The sequence below is a fragment of the Oryctolagus cuniculus genome, chromosome 14, assembly GCF_051225735.1.
Source record: "Oryctolagus cuniculus isolate XC-2025 breed Fujian yellow rabbit chromosome 14, ASM5122573v1, whole genome shotgun sequence".
In the NCBI taxonomy this organism is placed as follows: domain Eukaryota; kingdom Metazoa; phylum Chordata; class Mammalia; order Lagomorpha; family Leporidae; genus Oryctolagus; species Oryctolagus cuniculus.
The window spans coordinates 43,086,350-43,101,223 of NC_142880.1; the positions used below are offsets into that span (position 1 = coordinate 43,086,350).

Sequence of the window (14,874 nt, forward strand, 5' to 3'; positions counted from 1 at the left end):
GAAAGCTGTAGAAGATGGCCCAAGTCCTTTGTCCCCTGCACCCACATGGGAGACCTGGAAGAAGCTCCTGGCTCCTGGCTCCTGGCTCCTGGCTCCTGGCTCCTGGCTTCAGATCCGCCCAGCTCTAGACATTGCAGCCATTTGGGGAGTGAACAGCAGATGGAAAATCCCTCTCTCTGTGTCTCTAACTCTGCCTTTGTAACTCAGCCTTTCAAATAAATAACCTTTGAGAAAAAAAAATATTTTTAAAAGGTTTTTTTTTTTTTTTTTTTTGACAGGCAGAGTGGACAGTGAGAGACAGAGAGAGACAGAGTGAAAGGTCTTCCTTTGCCGTTGGTTCACCCTCCAATGGCCGCCACGGCCGTTGGCGCACTGTGCTGATCCGATGGCAGGAGCCAGGTACTTATCCTGGTCTCCCATGGGGTGCAGGGCCCAAGCACTTGGGCCATCCTCCACTGCACTCCCTGGCCACAGCAGAGAGCTGGCCTGGAAGAGAGGCAACCGGGACAGAATCCGGCACCCCGACCGGGACTAGAACCCAGTGTACTGGCGCCGCAAGGCGGAGGATTAGCCTAGTGAGCCGCGGTGCCAGCCGAGAAAAAAAAATATTTATAAATATGGAACAAACTTCATGTATTTTTTTTTTTGACAGGCAGAGTGGACAGTGAGAGAGAGAGACAGAGAGAAAGGTCTTCCTTTGCCGTTGGTTCACCCTCCAATGGCCGCCGCGGCCAGCGCGCTGCAGCCGGCGCACTGTGCTGATCCGATGGCAGGAGCCAGGAGCCAGGTGCTTTTCCTGGTCTCCCATGGGGTGCAGGGCCCAAGCACCTGGGCCATCCTCCACTGCACTCCCTGGCCACAGCAGAGAGCTGGCCTGGAAGAGAGGCAACCGGGACAGAATCCGGCGCCCCAACCGGGACTAGAACCCGGTGTGCGGCAGGCGGAGGATTAGCCTAGTGAGCCGCTGCGCCGGCCCCATGTATTTTGTATATACAGTTTTAAGAGCATAATAGGGCCGGCACTGCGGGTCACTAGGCTAATCCTCCCCCTGCAGCACCGGCACCCAGGGTTCTAGTCCCGGTTGGGGCACCGGATTCTGTCCCAGTCGCTGCTCTTCCAGTCCAGCTCCTGCTGTGGCCAGGGAGTGCAGTGGAGGATGGCCCAAGTGCTTGGGCCCTGCACCCCATGGGAGACCAGGAGAAGCACCTGGCTCCTGGCTTTGGATCAGTGCAGTGCGCCGGCCACAGCGGCCACTGCAGGGTGAACCAACGGAAAAGGAAAACCTTTCTCTCTGTCTCTCTCTCTCACTATCCACTTTGCCTGTCAAAAAAAAAATAAAAAAAGAGCATAATACTTCCCACCCTACTCTCCCTCACTCCCAACTTCTCTCCATCTTTACTTTTTTCTTTTCATTTTTATAATGACATACTCTCAATTTTCTTTATAGTTACAAGCTTAACCCTCCAGTAAGTTCAAAATTGAACAGCAGTAAGAATACAAATAAGGACTATAAACAATAATCAAATCTCAAAATGTCAATTTTGGTCATAGTACAAAAAAATGTATATGAGCGAAGTCTGAGTTCTTTATCAGAAGGCTGCAAGCAAAACATCAGAACTTGCTGTGTAATTTAATCCCTTCTTTCAGTCCACACACCCCACAGACTAACAAGCAACACTGAAGTTTTGACCATTAAAATCCATCCTGTCTTTCCTTCCTCTGTGTCCCCTCTGCCAAGGTTTTTTTATACTACTTCATCCTTTTACATCTTAATTTTGCAATGTTTTCCATACTGGTTCACTTGTCCCTATAATTCCACATCCACACTGTGCAAAGAATCATTCTGAAGCACAAATCAGATCACCATCCTGTTTAAAAGCCTCCGGTGGCTTCTTGCCACTTTGGGGATGAAATAGAATTTCTGTAGTGTGATACACTTGGCCTTCGGAACCTGGCCTGTGGATCATTCTTCCTTTGTCCATCGGTCCCTTTGGGGATTGAATTGTGTCCCCCAAAATGATACCCTATTATTTGTGAAGGTGACATTATTTGGAAATAGAGTCTTTGCCAACATAACTAAGTTAAGAAGAGTAATTCTGGGTTAGTATTCTAATAAGAAGTAGAGGAATTTAGGCACAAAAATATAGACATGGATAGAGAATGCCATGTGAAGGCCAAAGCAAACACTAAAGGGATGTGTTTATTAGCCAAGGACACCACAAATTGAAACCAGCCACAGAAACTAGGACAGGGGCACGGAACATAGGCTCCCTCTGTAACTCCAGTAGGGGCAACTCGGCTAACATCCTGTTTCTACCTTCTAGTTTCCCGAATAATGAGAGAACACATTTTTGTTGTCTTCACCCACAGCAACTCTAGGAAAATAGCACACTTTCTCACACAACCACACCTCTGACACCCTGGGCTTCCCATCCCTCAGACGACACAATTTCATTCTTCACCTGCCTCACAATGTCTCACTCACCTTCCAAAAATCACTTCAAGTCCCTGTTGTGCAGGAACTCTTTCCTGACACCCCCATACACTCAGGGGAGGGCTCACTGACAGTCATTCCCATGTTCCCTGTGCTGAATGCAAACATACTACTAATAATTCAAGTCCCAAGTTAGCCATACTTTACTTGCCAGATTTCTGTTGAGTGTTACACTGCATAAAAGAGACTTTCATGTTGATTATGCTACATTCTTCCTTGGGAGCCTGGGGTTGGCATCAGTCCCCACACATAACATGAGGGCTATGACCATAATGACTGGCGTTTAATTGCCATGGCATCACTGCAGTAACTGCACCCAGCAGATGATTGCTACAACTACTTTGCCTTCTGCAGCAGAGCGCAAGTTTCCTGAGGGTTAGTATAGTCCCACTGATAAGCACATCTGGCACACAGTAGTTACTCAGTAAAAGTAAATTGTAGGCCGGCACCACGGCTCACTAGGGTTCCTGCAGCGCCGGAAACCCAGGTTCTAGTCCCGTTTGGGGCACCGGATTCTGTCCTGGTTACTCCTCTTCCAGTCCAGCTCTCTGCTGTGGCCCGGGAAGGCAGTGGAGGATGGCCCATGTGCTTGGGCCCCTGCACCCGCATGGGAGACCAGGAGGAAGCACCTGGCTCCTGGCTTTGGATCGGCAAAGCGCCGGCCATGGTGGCCATTTAGGGAGTGAACCAACGGAAGGAAGATCTTTCTCTCTGTCTCTCTCTCACTGTCTAACTCTGCCTGTCAAAAAAAAAAAAAAAGTCAATTGCATGTTAGGATTAATAAATGAATGCTACTAAGGCTTTGTGTGAGGCACCAAAGGGGAATTGAATATAATATTATGGGAAGAGTCATTTTTCCAGAGAATTTGGAAGGAGGGATGGACAAGACAATATCTTTTGGCAGCTGTTCAAATGTAATCTCTCTTAAGTTGAATCTCCCAAGATTCTATAAGTACATTGGGAGTATAAAAATAAGGGGCTTTTAGCAAATCATGCTAAAACTTCTAAAACCTTTTTAAAAACAATAAAATGACTGCAACAATACTGGTTAGTCAAGTCACTATTTTCTGAGCAACTGATTTATTTGTCTTGTTGGATTTCTAAGTAGGAAATCATTAGATTTCTAAACAGTTAAATTAGTATAACTTGCATTCTTTGTCACATTTAACTATCATCTTATTCAAATCTACACTTTGAGTATTAACAAATCATACAGTTCTGAAGGCAAATTGGATCCCATGGTTTGCTTTTAGTCACTGGCCAACGGTTTGTGAACAAGAAAGGAAACCTTTGCAAAAACAGTGTCAGAGAACCACTTTACAAAAACAATTCAGATTCTAAAATGGAGTGATTAGGGGTCAGCAATTAGAGTTAGGCAAACCTTGTCATGGAACTTGACGCATTTAATGTTGTCAAATACATTCAGTAAATGGGCTTGGATAGTGTGGGAGTCCGACGCCTGCCCCAGAATCTCCAGAAGAGCGGGATCCGAGACGAAGAAGAAGCGAGGAAAGCAAAGACGTTTTTTCTCCAAGTATCTAAGCAGGAAAGAAACAGACAAACTTTTACAAACACACAGAGCCGAACCTTTTAGGAACAAATCAATCTGGATGGAAAAGAGGAAAGATTATGTGACAAATTAATCTTCCCATATGTTTTCTCAATGTTGTTGGTTTGCTGACTTGTTGGATTTTGTCAAATTATATTATTTTTGTTATGAAGAAACGACTTTTATACAGAAGTAGTGGTAGAATTTTTTCATTTTTCATAAGAGTAAGATCTTGCACTTTTTTTGCAGAGAACTGGATAAAATATACACAGTGAGTTTTGGGTTTTGTTTTTGTTGTTTTGCTTCATCTCTAAAATACATCTTTTCATTTCTAAGGGAAATGCTCCATATCACCTAAAGACTCCATATAGTGCTGCAAATTGTGTCTTAAAAGAGAATCCAATGAATCCAACATCAGAAAAGAAGGAAAATCCAGCTGTGAGCAAGCTCCATGAAAGGGGTTTTGTGCTGTTCACTGCCTCCAGGAGTTACTAAAACCCTGAGCGTTCCTATCATTGACCAGCTCTAATTATACTTTAGCTTCTAGATTTGCTGTATGTTACTAGGATTCCTGGTGTTGTGGACCTATTTGTTACTGTTATTTTATTATCTATAGCTTTGTTTTCTGGCATTTGTTAGAATTATTGCAGTTTTCATCACAGTTTCTTACTGAAATTTTACCAATTTCTTTAAACTTTAGATTCACTTGGTTTTTTTCATTTCTATTCTTTCCTTGTCATTTGTATTACCTACTTGTTTCTTATGTAAAATTATGAGGAAACATTCTTATTTCACAGCAGCAGAATTCTCATGCTAGGAAAATAAAGATTTTACTGTAGAATCACATGGGTCAGAACCTACCATCTTCTAGTGCATGCAAGGAAGACATGCTCAACGTCCATGTTGAGTCCAGTGCTGGGCAGGTTTTGCTGAGTACAATGCCTAGAGTGAGGCAAGAGCTAGATTCCTCAGACCTTTCTTCAGAAAGAGGCGAAGAAGAGGAGATAGAAAGGGAGGTTCATAGTTAGTGAGGAATCTGGAGAAGAAATGACCATATCTACAGTGATGATCTAGACAAGCCTTGGTGTGTGAGTGGTAATCATCCTCTCCAACACCCATAGGATGGTCAGGAAAATTTGCTGCACAGGATATGTTACGGCAATAGGATTTATTTACTTTCAGTGTGAAAAGCATTGAGCCTGCTCTCTAAGAGGAGGTGGGACAAAAGCAGATACCCAATGCCTACTCCTTATTTGTTATCCTCACAGTAGCCTTTTCTGATGCTGTTCTGAGAAACTGCAATGCCAAAATGTGAAGTAATAGAGTAGAATAAGTCCATAATAAAAGAAGAGAATTAAAACAACAAAAGAAAAGCTGAGGTGATGTGTGTGTGTGTGTGTGTGTGTGTGTGTCTCCTTATGGTGGCAGATAAAGAAAAGAGAGAAAGTTTAAAAAGTTAAAAGCCCAGCGGTAGGTAGAACACTGGTGTGATTTTCAGAACCCATATATGATCCAACAATCCCTGCTCCTCAGTCCTTCTGAGAAGAACCCTGGAACCCTGGAAACATTGTAAACCCCCTATCCTCTTTCCCTCTGTCCTGATGCTGGTGAAGAGCTTATCATCATGTCAGGTTGACGTTCAAGAACCCTTAGTGTGGTCTGAGACAACATGCTAAATAATCATCATTATAGCAAAGCATGAAAAACAAAAATCCTTCTCTTTGTCAAACATCCTTCAATGGTCACATAACTTGACCTAACAATTTTATAAAGCAGACCAAAGTATTAATATCTGAGAGTCTTTTTCTGAAAATGTATTTTGGAGGGATCACTTGCATGTGGTTTTCATTAAAGAAGAAAAGATGACAATGATTCTGCATTGGCTATGATCTCAGGGTTTATTCTGCCTGCTTAGCATGATCCTCAAAAGGAAAGTTATCAAATTATGCCAATACTCTGTAGACTAGGCCTTTAGTATACCCACCACCCAAAATAAACTTGAAAACATTTGCTAAGGAAAAATCTGTCCCTACCCCTAGCTGCTACCAAACCATCTCCATAGTTAATATGATAGATATGCATTTAGGCACAGTCTTATTTAGATTCTTCAGTTGTCCTACGCAGATAAAAACCTCGAAATATCCTCAACTGAATCCCAGAGTTTACAGATTAACCTTAAACCAGAAGTGAAGAATATGTATCCTCTGGATTCTTATCAGGGTTTAAAACGCTCACATTTCATGTGGTCCAACACCTCCCACCAACATGGATATTTAAAAGATATTCATGAAAGATGTGTTGAAGCATATGCAGTCATCCCATTCCCTTGTTTCCCTGAATGGAGTCATTCCTTTAGAAAAGCACGTGCTTGACTTATACCATGAAAAGAAAGTAGGTGAGGACCCTGCTCAGAATTTAATACGATACACAATAGAACTTCTTTCACAGTATGGATTCAAGGACAGAAAAAAAAGTGATGTTTTCCTATACAAACAGTACTTTATAATTTTGGAGCCTATGAAAAGTATACCTAATTGACTAACTCTCTTCTTTTATCCCTAAGAAGTACTTTTGATCTCTAAATCTGAGGTTTATTTATAGTTTTTTCTGTACCAATTTTACTATCATTGCTATCCCTTCTTTTCCTTTGACCTTAATTTTCTCATCAATTTATTATTTCTCAATCACTATATCAAAACTTTTGGGACAGCCAAAAATAAATACTTCATATTACTTACATGTTATCATACTGGTATTTCTTTTATTTTTAGTTTAGTCACTTTTTTGTTGAAGTTTGATAACCTATATTCCCTTCACAAGGATCCTTCCAAAGTGCTATTCAAAGACCAGTATTTTAAGCATCACCTGTGTCTACAAGGGCAGCCTGACTTAGATGACTAGTCTGGGTTCATCAACGCATAGGAAAAACTTCTTAGTCACAGGAAACTGTTACAGATCACAGAGACATGAGTCAAATAAATGAGACAAGGTCATCTGTCTTCCAGAGTTGGGCAAGGAGATTAATATTTAAGTTGAATGCTTAGAATAAATGTGGTATGGCGGCCGGCGCCGCGGCTCACTAGGCTAATCCTCCGCCTGCCGCACACCGGGTTCTAGTCCCGGTTGGGGCGCCGGATTCTGTCCCGGTTGCCTCTCTTCCAGGCCAGCTCTCTGCTGTGGCCAGGGAGTGCAGTGGAGGATGGCCCAGGTGCTTGGGCCCTGCACCCCATGGGAGACCAGGAAAAGCACCTGGCTCCTGGCTCCTGCCATCGGATCAGCGCAGCGCGCCGGCCGCGGCGGCCATTGGAGGGTGAACCAACGGCAAAGGAAGACCTTTCTCTCTCTCTCTCTCACTGTCCACTCTGCCTGTTAAAAAAAAAAAATGTGGTATGGCAATACACACTTAGAATATTGTCATTTAATCTATTTCTACTTTATGATTTTGAGTAGGTAAAGAAAAAAACAATAAAATGTATGATCCTCAAAATTTACCAAACCTACACACATGTGTGCATAGTTTGTGTGTGTGTGTGACAGATTTACATTAGCTACTCACTTCTCTGTAATCCTAACCACTTATATGCATACACTGTTTTATATAATGAGTATAATGAACTATTTTGGTCTGACAGATGTTTATTTAGGGGGAACACAAGAATAACTTTTAAAAGCAGGGACTATAAGAATGTTTACAAGGTCTTATTTCAGTGGTGGAAGCAGCCTGAAGTCCTATACGTCCAACATCAGGACATAGCTGGTAAGTGTATGGGGAGACTGTAAGGCTCTACATTAGCAGTTTTATTTGTATAGCAGTTTTATCCATGAATTAAGTCTTAGAAAAAGAAGATAAATTTGACTGTTAGCTAGTCTCTCCCTTTCACCTCTAGGATACTGAGAGTTTGAAAAGCTACAGAACTTACCCAGTAAGGGATTTCTGGCATATTTCCAACTGGTCCAGCAAGTGTGGTAATAGCTGTCCCATGGTCTCATCTCCAACACAACACTGAACCACATTTGGCATTTCATGTGCCCGAGTCATGATCTTCACCCAAGATTTATCAATATTGGAAAAGCGCTTGGCCTCCTATAAGAATCAGGTAACAAACTGCTTAAACATACCTGCAATCTGAAGAGGAGAGGATCTCACACACCCCCAGCTGAAGCCAGAGTTCCAACAAGTCGAGACCCACATTTATATGCCTAATATCACATATATCCTATTTAATTCTCCTTGAGCCTCTTGAACTATATCACTCACTTTACTAATCAAGAATCTTTAGTTCAATCCTGGTTCTCCCATTATGCTCACTAAAAACAAGACAGATAAAGAGGTAGGCATTTAGCTTAGCAATTAACACAGCAGTTAAGGTACCAACATCCCACACCAGAGCAGCTACGTTCAGTTTCCAGCTCTGGGTCCTGCCTCAAACTTCTTGCCAATGCAGATCCTGAAAGGTAGCTATAATGGCTCCAGTAATTGGGTTGCTGCCAGCCACATGGGAAACCTGCAATGAGTTCCTGACTCCCAGCTTCAGCCCAGACTCAGTCCTGGATGTTGTAGGCATTCAGGGGACTGAATCTGCAGATGGAAATGTGTTCCCTCTCTATCAAATAAATACTTTTAAACACAGAAAAATAGCAATACAATATAACATAACTTGTGAGGCAAGGAAACTCTAAACAGTTTTCATGGGTACCTCTAAATGGAGTGAATTTTCTACTTTCAGGTTTTCAACATGAACATTAGGTTGTTTGTGTATTCAGAAAACAATTTCAATAAGAATACAAAATTGATTCCAGTATAATTTTAATATTGCAAAAGGTTTCAAAAAGATTTTTTCAGAAAAAAGTAGAAATGCAATATACTGGAGTATATTGCAAAAGTGGAAAGTAGCAATATACTTTTTTTTTTAATTTTCTCCCTAAAGCTTTCTATATGTTACCAATAAGGATATACTATCAAATATGTCAGCAAAAAACTCCACTTAGCTCCTGGTATAGTCTATGTGAAAGTTTCTATTATTAAGTTCAATGTTAAATTCTTTTTGTACTCATCAAGCAAAAAACCAGTACAAATACAAAAGCAAAATTTAAAAAAAAAAACTTAAAATTCACTGTCAGTCAAAAAAAATGGTCTGCATTATAACTAGATAACAGATCAATCTTCTATAATTAAACTAAAAACTAAGCAAAAAGAAAGTTAGGAAACAAGTGAAGAGAATACTCAATTATGCTTCTAAAACTCAGCTATATTGTTAAAGTGATATAATCTTGCAAACAACTTAAAGTAATTGAATAAGAATTCTTGAGATTTGGTTAAAATGTATTTTGGAAATCTCAAAATATACTCTAGACATACCTAGTAAGAGGCTTATAATTTGATGAGAAAAATACACTCAAAATCTTGAGAAGAAGCCCTTTTTGTTTTGGAGATTTTTTTTCCTTCAGATTTCCACCCCTCAATTTGACAGCACAGATATAATTGGGTATATTGTATAGTGTGCATTATTTAAAAATGTCAGTAGTGGAATAACAAATTATCCTACCATTGTCAAGATAACTATGCCATAATTCTACACTGTTTCAATTTCTACCTTCAAATTGTGGGAAAAAGCATATGGTTTATACCGGCATATCTTCTTTGTTTTGTTAACCCTCTGTTTCCTATCACACCTCACAATTTTGCAGGATTCTTACTGAGTGTGACCCCTTTCCTTTCAACAATCTCACACTCCCTTTGACTAGTAACAGCATCAACAAAAAGATTTGGAGGATAAATTTAATAGAGATTAAAATACTACTGCATTTTTTAAAAATTATCCATTCTTAGAAACTCCTTCAATTGAGAAACTTGATGAAATCATAAAGAAAATTCCAAAACCTTGGGCAACTGCTTGGCAATGTCCCCTCCCACAAAGACGGCTTCTAAATAAATCCACAAGTTTTGCACTGTCATCCAGTTCTCGATGATGTCTGTCGAGTTGGAAAGGTACTGCACCCATTTTTGAATCTGAGCTTTGAAGGGCATATTGTACCTAAAATAAGAAATATGTTACGTATGCTGTGTTATTTTCTGTCCTAATGTTGTTGCTATTTTCAAATTAAAGAAGCTTTTAAAATCTTCATTTTCAACCTCTTGATTTTTTTTACAAATTTGATTATGTTGTTGGGTTTTTAAATTATGCTACTATGTGATTTATTTATCACAACTTATTAGGAATTTTTAGTCTAACTTTTTCCCCTTTTCATCCAGAGCATGGAAAGAGGGGAAAAAACCAGCAATCTAAGGAACAAATCAGGCCCTAGACTTGATTCCACCCATCTTCCATAGTTTAATCATTCTAGTCACTGTTGCTACATTCAAGAGAATAATAATCTCTCTCCAGGGCTTCTGTGCCTGTTCCTTGAGTCTCCAGTTTTTCATATATGGAGCAAGTATAGAGTCGTTGGTAGGAATAGACAATTAATACAATATTCAAATACAATAATATCTGACTCTTCAGTGTCTTTTTCTTTTTTTTTTAGACAGGCAGAGTGGACAGTGAGAGAGGACAGATAGAAAGGTCTTCCTTTTCCGTTGATTCACCCCACAATGGCCGCTGTGGCTGGCGCGCTGCGGCCAGCGCACCACGCTGATCCAAAGGCAGGAGCCAGGTGCTTCCTCCTGGTCTCCTATGCGGATGCAGGGCCCAAGGACTTAGGCCATCCTCCACTGCACACCCAGGCCACAGCAGAGAGCTGGACTGAAAGAGGAGCAACTGGGACAGAATCCTGCACCCTGACCGGAACTAGAACCTGGGATGCCGGCGCCGCAGGCAGAGGATTAGCCTAGTGAGCCACAGCGCCAGCCAAGTCTTGTTCTCTCTTACTTTCCACTCACCTATGTCCAACTCACTCAGATTTGTGCACATATGTGTAAAAGGCCTTATGTATAGAGACTTGTACACCCAACAGTCACTTTGCTGCCTCTTTCATGGTTGATCTATAGTTCCCTTTTGGCCCTTGAGACAGAGACTGCCAGCAGCCTCCCAATGTCCTTTTTTCCTCCTTCTTTATATATTCAATCCCAATTAAATGTGTTTATGTCTGCTCCCATAAAACCCTGAATTCCCCAGCCTCCTTTGCAACAACATATAGTTTAAGCTCCACACCAATAGTTCTCAAATTTGGCTGTATTTTGGAAGCATAAACAAGCATTAGATGTTATTGATGCAAGCTGGGGTCCCAATCATATGTGTGAGAAGTGGCCCAGGCATTGGGGTTTTCAGATGTTCCTGAGTTTATCTTGTGTGAAGTGAAGGCTAAAATCCACGCTTCTTCTACATGAGATGTGAGAAACAGCCTTGAGTGTAAAGGAAGGTCACACCTAGTAATGACAGAAGAGTGATGCAGATAGCAGTGAAGCTTGCGTTTTTCTTGGTGTGATGCAGCCCCCATTCACCCTGAAGCATTCACTGCTTTTACATGAGACACACAGAAATTTTGGTATTGCACAGGCGATTTTGAATGTGGTATGGGCAAATTTAATGCTAAATGAGTTTACAGCATGCCATTATTTTTCCTCTTCTCTTTCTTATCTCTTCATTCATTCCTCTAGCCCTACATAATATGGACTTGAATATTAGTTCATTAATATTAGTCACATTAATGAATACTATTTTAACTACCATGTTAATCACTGTTAACCAAGTTGCTTCAATGCTCTCAAATTCTGAGTTTTTTGTATTTTTCACTAGAATGTAGTTCCATAGAAACAGAGAACTTTATACTCAGTGTTCCACTCATGGCACCAATAAATGCACATAATAGATGCTCAATAAAAATATTTATAATCCAGTTGATAGACTAGAAGCCATTGGGAAGTAAATTTTCTTGGTCTCTAATGCAGACAATTTTTATTTAATTCATATGTGTGCCTTTTCTACCTTCCTAATGTGGGTTATTGTTCATTTATCCTTCATTCTGGTTAGGTATGAATAGTAAGCAGGTTCATTAAAATTCATCAAATCCTGGGAAATCCAAACTCAGTCTTACCAACAGTCTAAGTCTCCAAGACCTAATTTTATATCTCATATTAACTCACTTAGGCATACCAAGTAAATGGAAAGAAGATGAAGTTTTATTGAGGCAGTAATAAGTAGGTAGTACTCTCTACAAGTATTGATACAGAGAAACAAGTGATATTTTAAAGCTAAACTAGCACAATTAATTTGTATCATGAGGATATTCACATTCTACACAATTACTGCATATTTGAGAAGATCCTAGTGTACAAAAGATTATTTTGGAAAAAGAAAAAGAAAAGCAATAAATGAAAGAAACGTAAATTCATGAGTCTGTGGTTGGCATCTCCAAATGTGATGATTTTGTTGAGCATGTCAAAAGCAAGCATTAGACAGCTATCAGCCTATGCCAGGTCTCTCCTATCTATGAGTTAACTTCATTCTCCATTCTGATTCATTGTTTAAATCAAATACGTACCCAAATAAGAGTTTCTAGTTCACAGATGTTGGCAAAAAGTTTTCTCACACAATGATTATTCTGGAACTCAGAATAATGCCCCCCCCCCCAGGAATCTGGGATCTGTTGAGCTGTTAGCTGTGCAGTGAAGCTTGTCAGTGACAAAGTTGAAATGTTTAGCAAGATCTAAGTGATTAACTATATGTCACATTATTGGGTCCAATTGACTTCTCAAATACATACCACAAACACAGAATGATGAAATAAAACCAGTGTTACACATTCTGCACCAAAGGCTGAAGTTAAAACAAGTATTTTAGGGGCCAGTATTGTCACATAGTAGGTTAAGCTTCTGCCTGTGCCATCAGCATCCCATATGGGTACCGGTTTGAGTCCCGGCTGCCCCACTTCCAATCCAGCTCTCTGCTAATGAATGGCCTGGGAAAGCAGTGGAAGATGGCCCAAGCATGGGCCCCTACATTCCTGAAAGAAGCTCCTGGCTCCTGGCTTTGGATCAACCCATCTCTGGCCATTGCAGCCATTTGGGAAGTGACCAGCAGATGAAAGACCTCTCTCTGTGTCTCTCCCTCTCTCTGTCTGTAACCCTGCCGCTCAAAATAAATAAATAAATCTTTAAAAAAAGAAAATATTTTCAACTTGGAATAAATGGTACCAGGCTTTTTTATTAATTTCCCTTGAAAATGTTTGTTATGGTTATCAAATCTAAGGAAAGGATAGATGGTCTCCTCACCTGTTGCTCAGTAGGGAACCCAGCAACATCAAGCTGTCCTCCATGTTAGCAATGATTTCTGAGGTGCTGTCTCCTCGCAGGAGGAGTTCTCCACGGGTTTTAAAGCCACCAAATGTGAATGTTTTGTTGTCCCATTCATGAATCACTTGCTTTAGCTTTTGTTCGATGTCTCTTTCTTTCACTGCGCTGATACAGATGTCCTAACAAAACAGCAAGCTCTCATTCTGTTACATGAAGTCACACATCCTTCTTTAATGGTCTAGGTTTAGCAGAGATCTTGTCTTCACTATTATTTCACGTGTACAAGGGGACTTCAAAGACTTCATGGAAAGTGAAACTAAAAGATAAGTTTATTTTGGTGCCAAAAAGTTTTGAAAACCGTGCATAGTCTTATCATAACATGCACTTTCTGTGAATGTTTTGAAGATCCCCTTGTATGTATAAACATGTATATTTTCAGATCTTAAATTCAACACAACATATGGCATATGTGTATGTAGACTTAGATGTAGGATCAAAAATGGAGATAAAAAATAGTTAAATAAAATAGAAACTTATTATAAACTTCCCAGCAAACTGTTCCAGAAAGATGACAGAAGAGGTATGTAATAACTGTTGAAATTTTTGAAAGTTTATCCACAGGCTGAAGTTTTAGTGTTGTCCTCATTTACCTCAAGTCAAATGAAAGCCATGATTTTTTCCCAATCTCACTGGTAACTTCTCCAGTCCCTCTGAAGCCTCATCTTCTGGACCATTAGTCTAGCACTGCCTACACCCTCATTCTTTCTCACACTCCATTCTCTCTGTGTGAGCTCATCTGTGCCCAAGAATTCAGTAACTTTTTACAGCTCCAAGCAAACCCCAAACACATCTGTTAAATGTGAAATTCATGCCTGAAATCAAGTTCATGATCTTTGTATCTCATCACCTTATCTGATCCTTTCTAATAGTCTCTGTGATTTGCACCATCATCCATCCAGACCACTCTACAAGAAATCTATAGAGTTCATCCTTACCTCTCCCCATCTCTCTCTTACAATGTTTCCTTCATCATCAAATTTTGGCCAATTGCATTTCCTAAAAAAATCCCTTGAATATTTTTCCTCCTCTTCAACCCCACTAACTCCAACAAACATTATCTCTTGCCTGGGCCTCTATACTGGTTTTCCCAGTTATTTCCTGTTGTTTTGAAGATTAAAAGTGTTAACATGCTCTTGGCCCAATCTACCTCCCTGGCTTCATCTGTGTCTTGCCTACCCATCTTCCACACTCCAGCATGGCTTGTCTTCTAGTTCCCCATTCACACTTTGCACCCTTGACATGTGACGTTCATCTTCCTTCTTTGCACTTTCCAGGCCCCTTGCCCTCACCACAGGACCACACTCCCTGCACCCAGCTAGCCCTGCACCTTCACCCTAGACTTTCCTATCTTTAGCACCCTCAGACAAGTCAACCCCACAGGCTCTCATGGAGCAGCATGATTTTCTTTCAATCATACTTACCACATTGTATAAGCATACCTTTATTTGTATGATTATTTAACTGAACTAATTATTTAATGGCCTCTGAATGCAGAAATGCATCTTTATGTCTCCAACACAGAACCTGTCCCATAGTAGG

The 14,874-nt window shown here is 40.5% G+C and overlaps 1 protein-coding gene across 3 annotated transcripts in view; it reads right to left on the reverse strand.

The window, feature by feature from the left end:
- Nucleotides 1-14,874, reverse strand: part of DNAH5 (dynein axonemal heavy chain 5) — a 319,159-nt gene that overhangs the window by 152,811 nt on the left and 151,474 nt on the right. For all 3 annotated transcript variants that reach the window (XM_051853566.3, XM_089312625.1, XM_089312626.1), the window contains exons 29-32: nucleotides 13,255-13,454; nucleotides 9,925-10,078; nucleotides 7,964-8,127; nucleotides 3,876-4,032 (exon numbers count right to left, since the gene is read on the reverse strand). In XM_051853566.3, coding sequence (XP_051709526.3) covers nucleotides 3,876-4,032; nucleotides 7,964-8,127; nucleotides 9,925-10,078; nucleotides 13,255-13,454 — 675 coding nt within the window. The remainder of the gene's footprint in view (nucleotides 1-3,875; nucleotides 4,033-7,963; nucleotides 8,128-9,924; nucleotides 10,079-13,254; nucleotides 13,455-14,874) is intronic.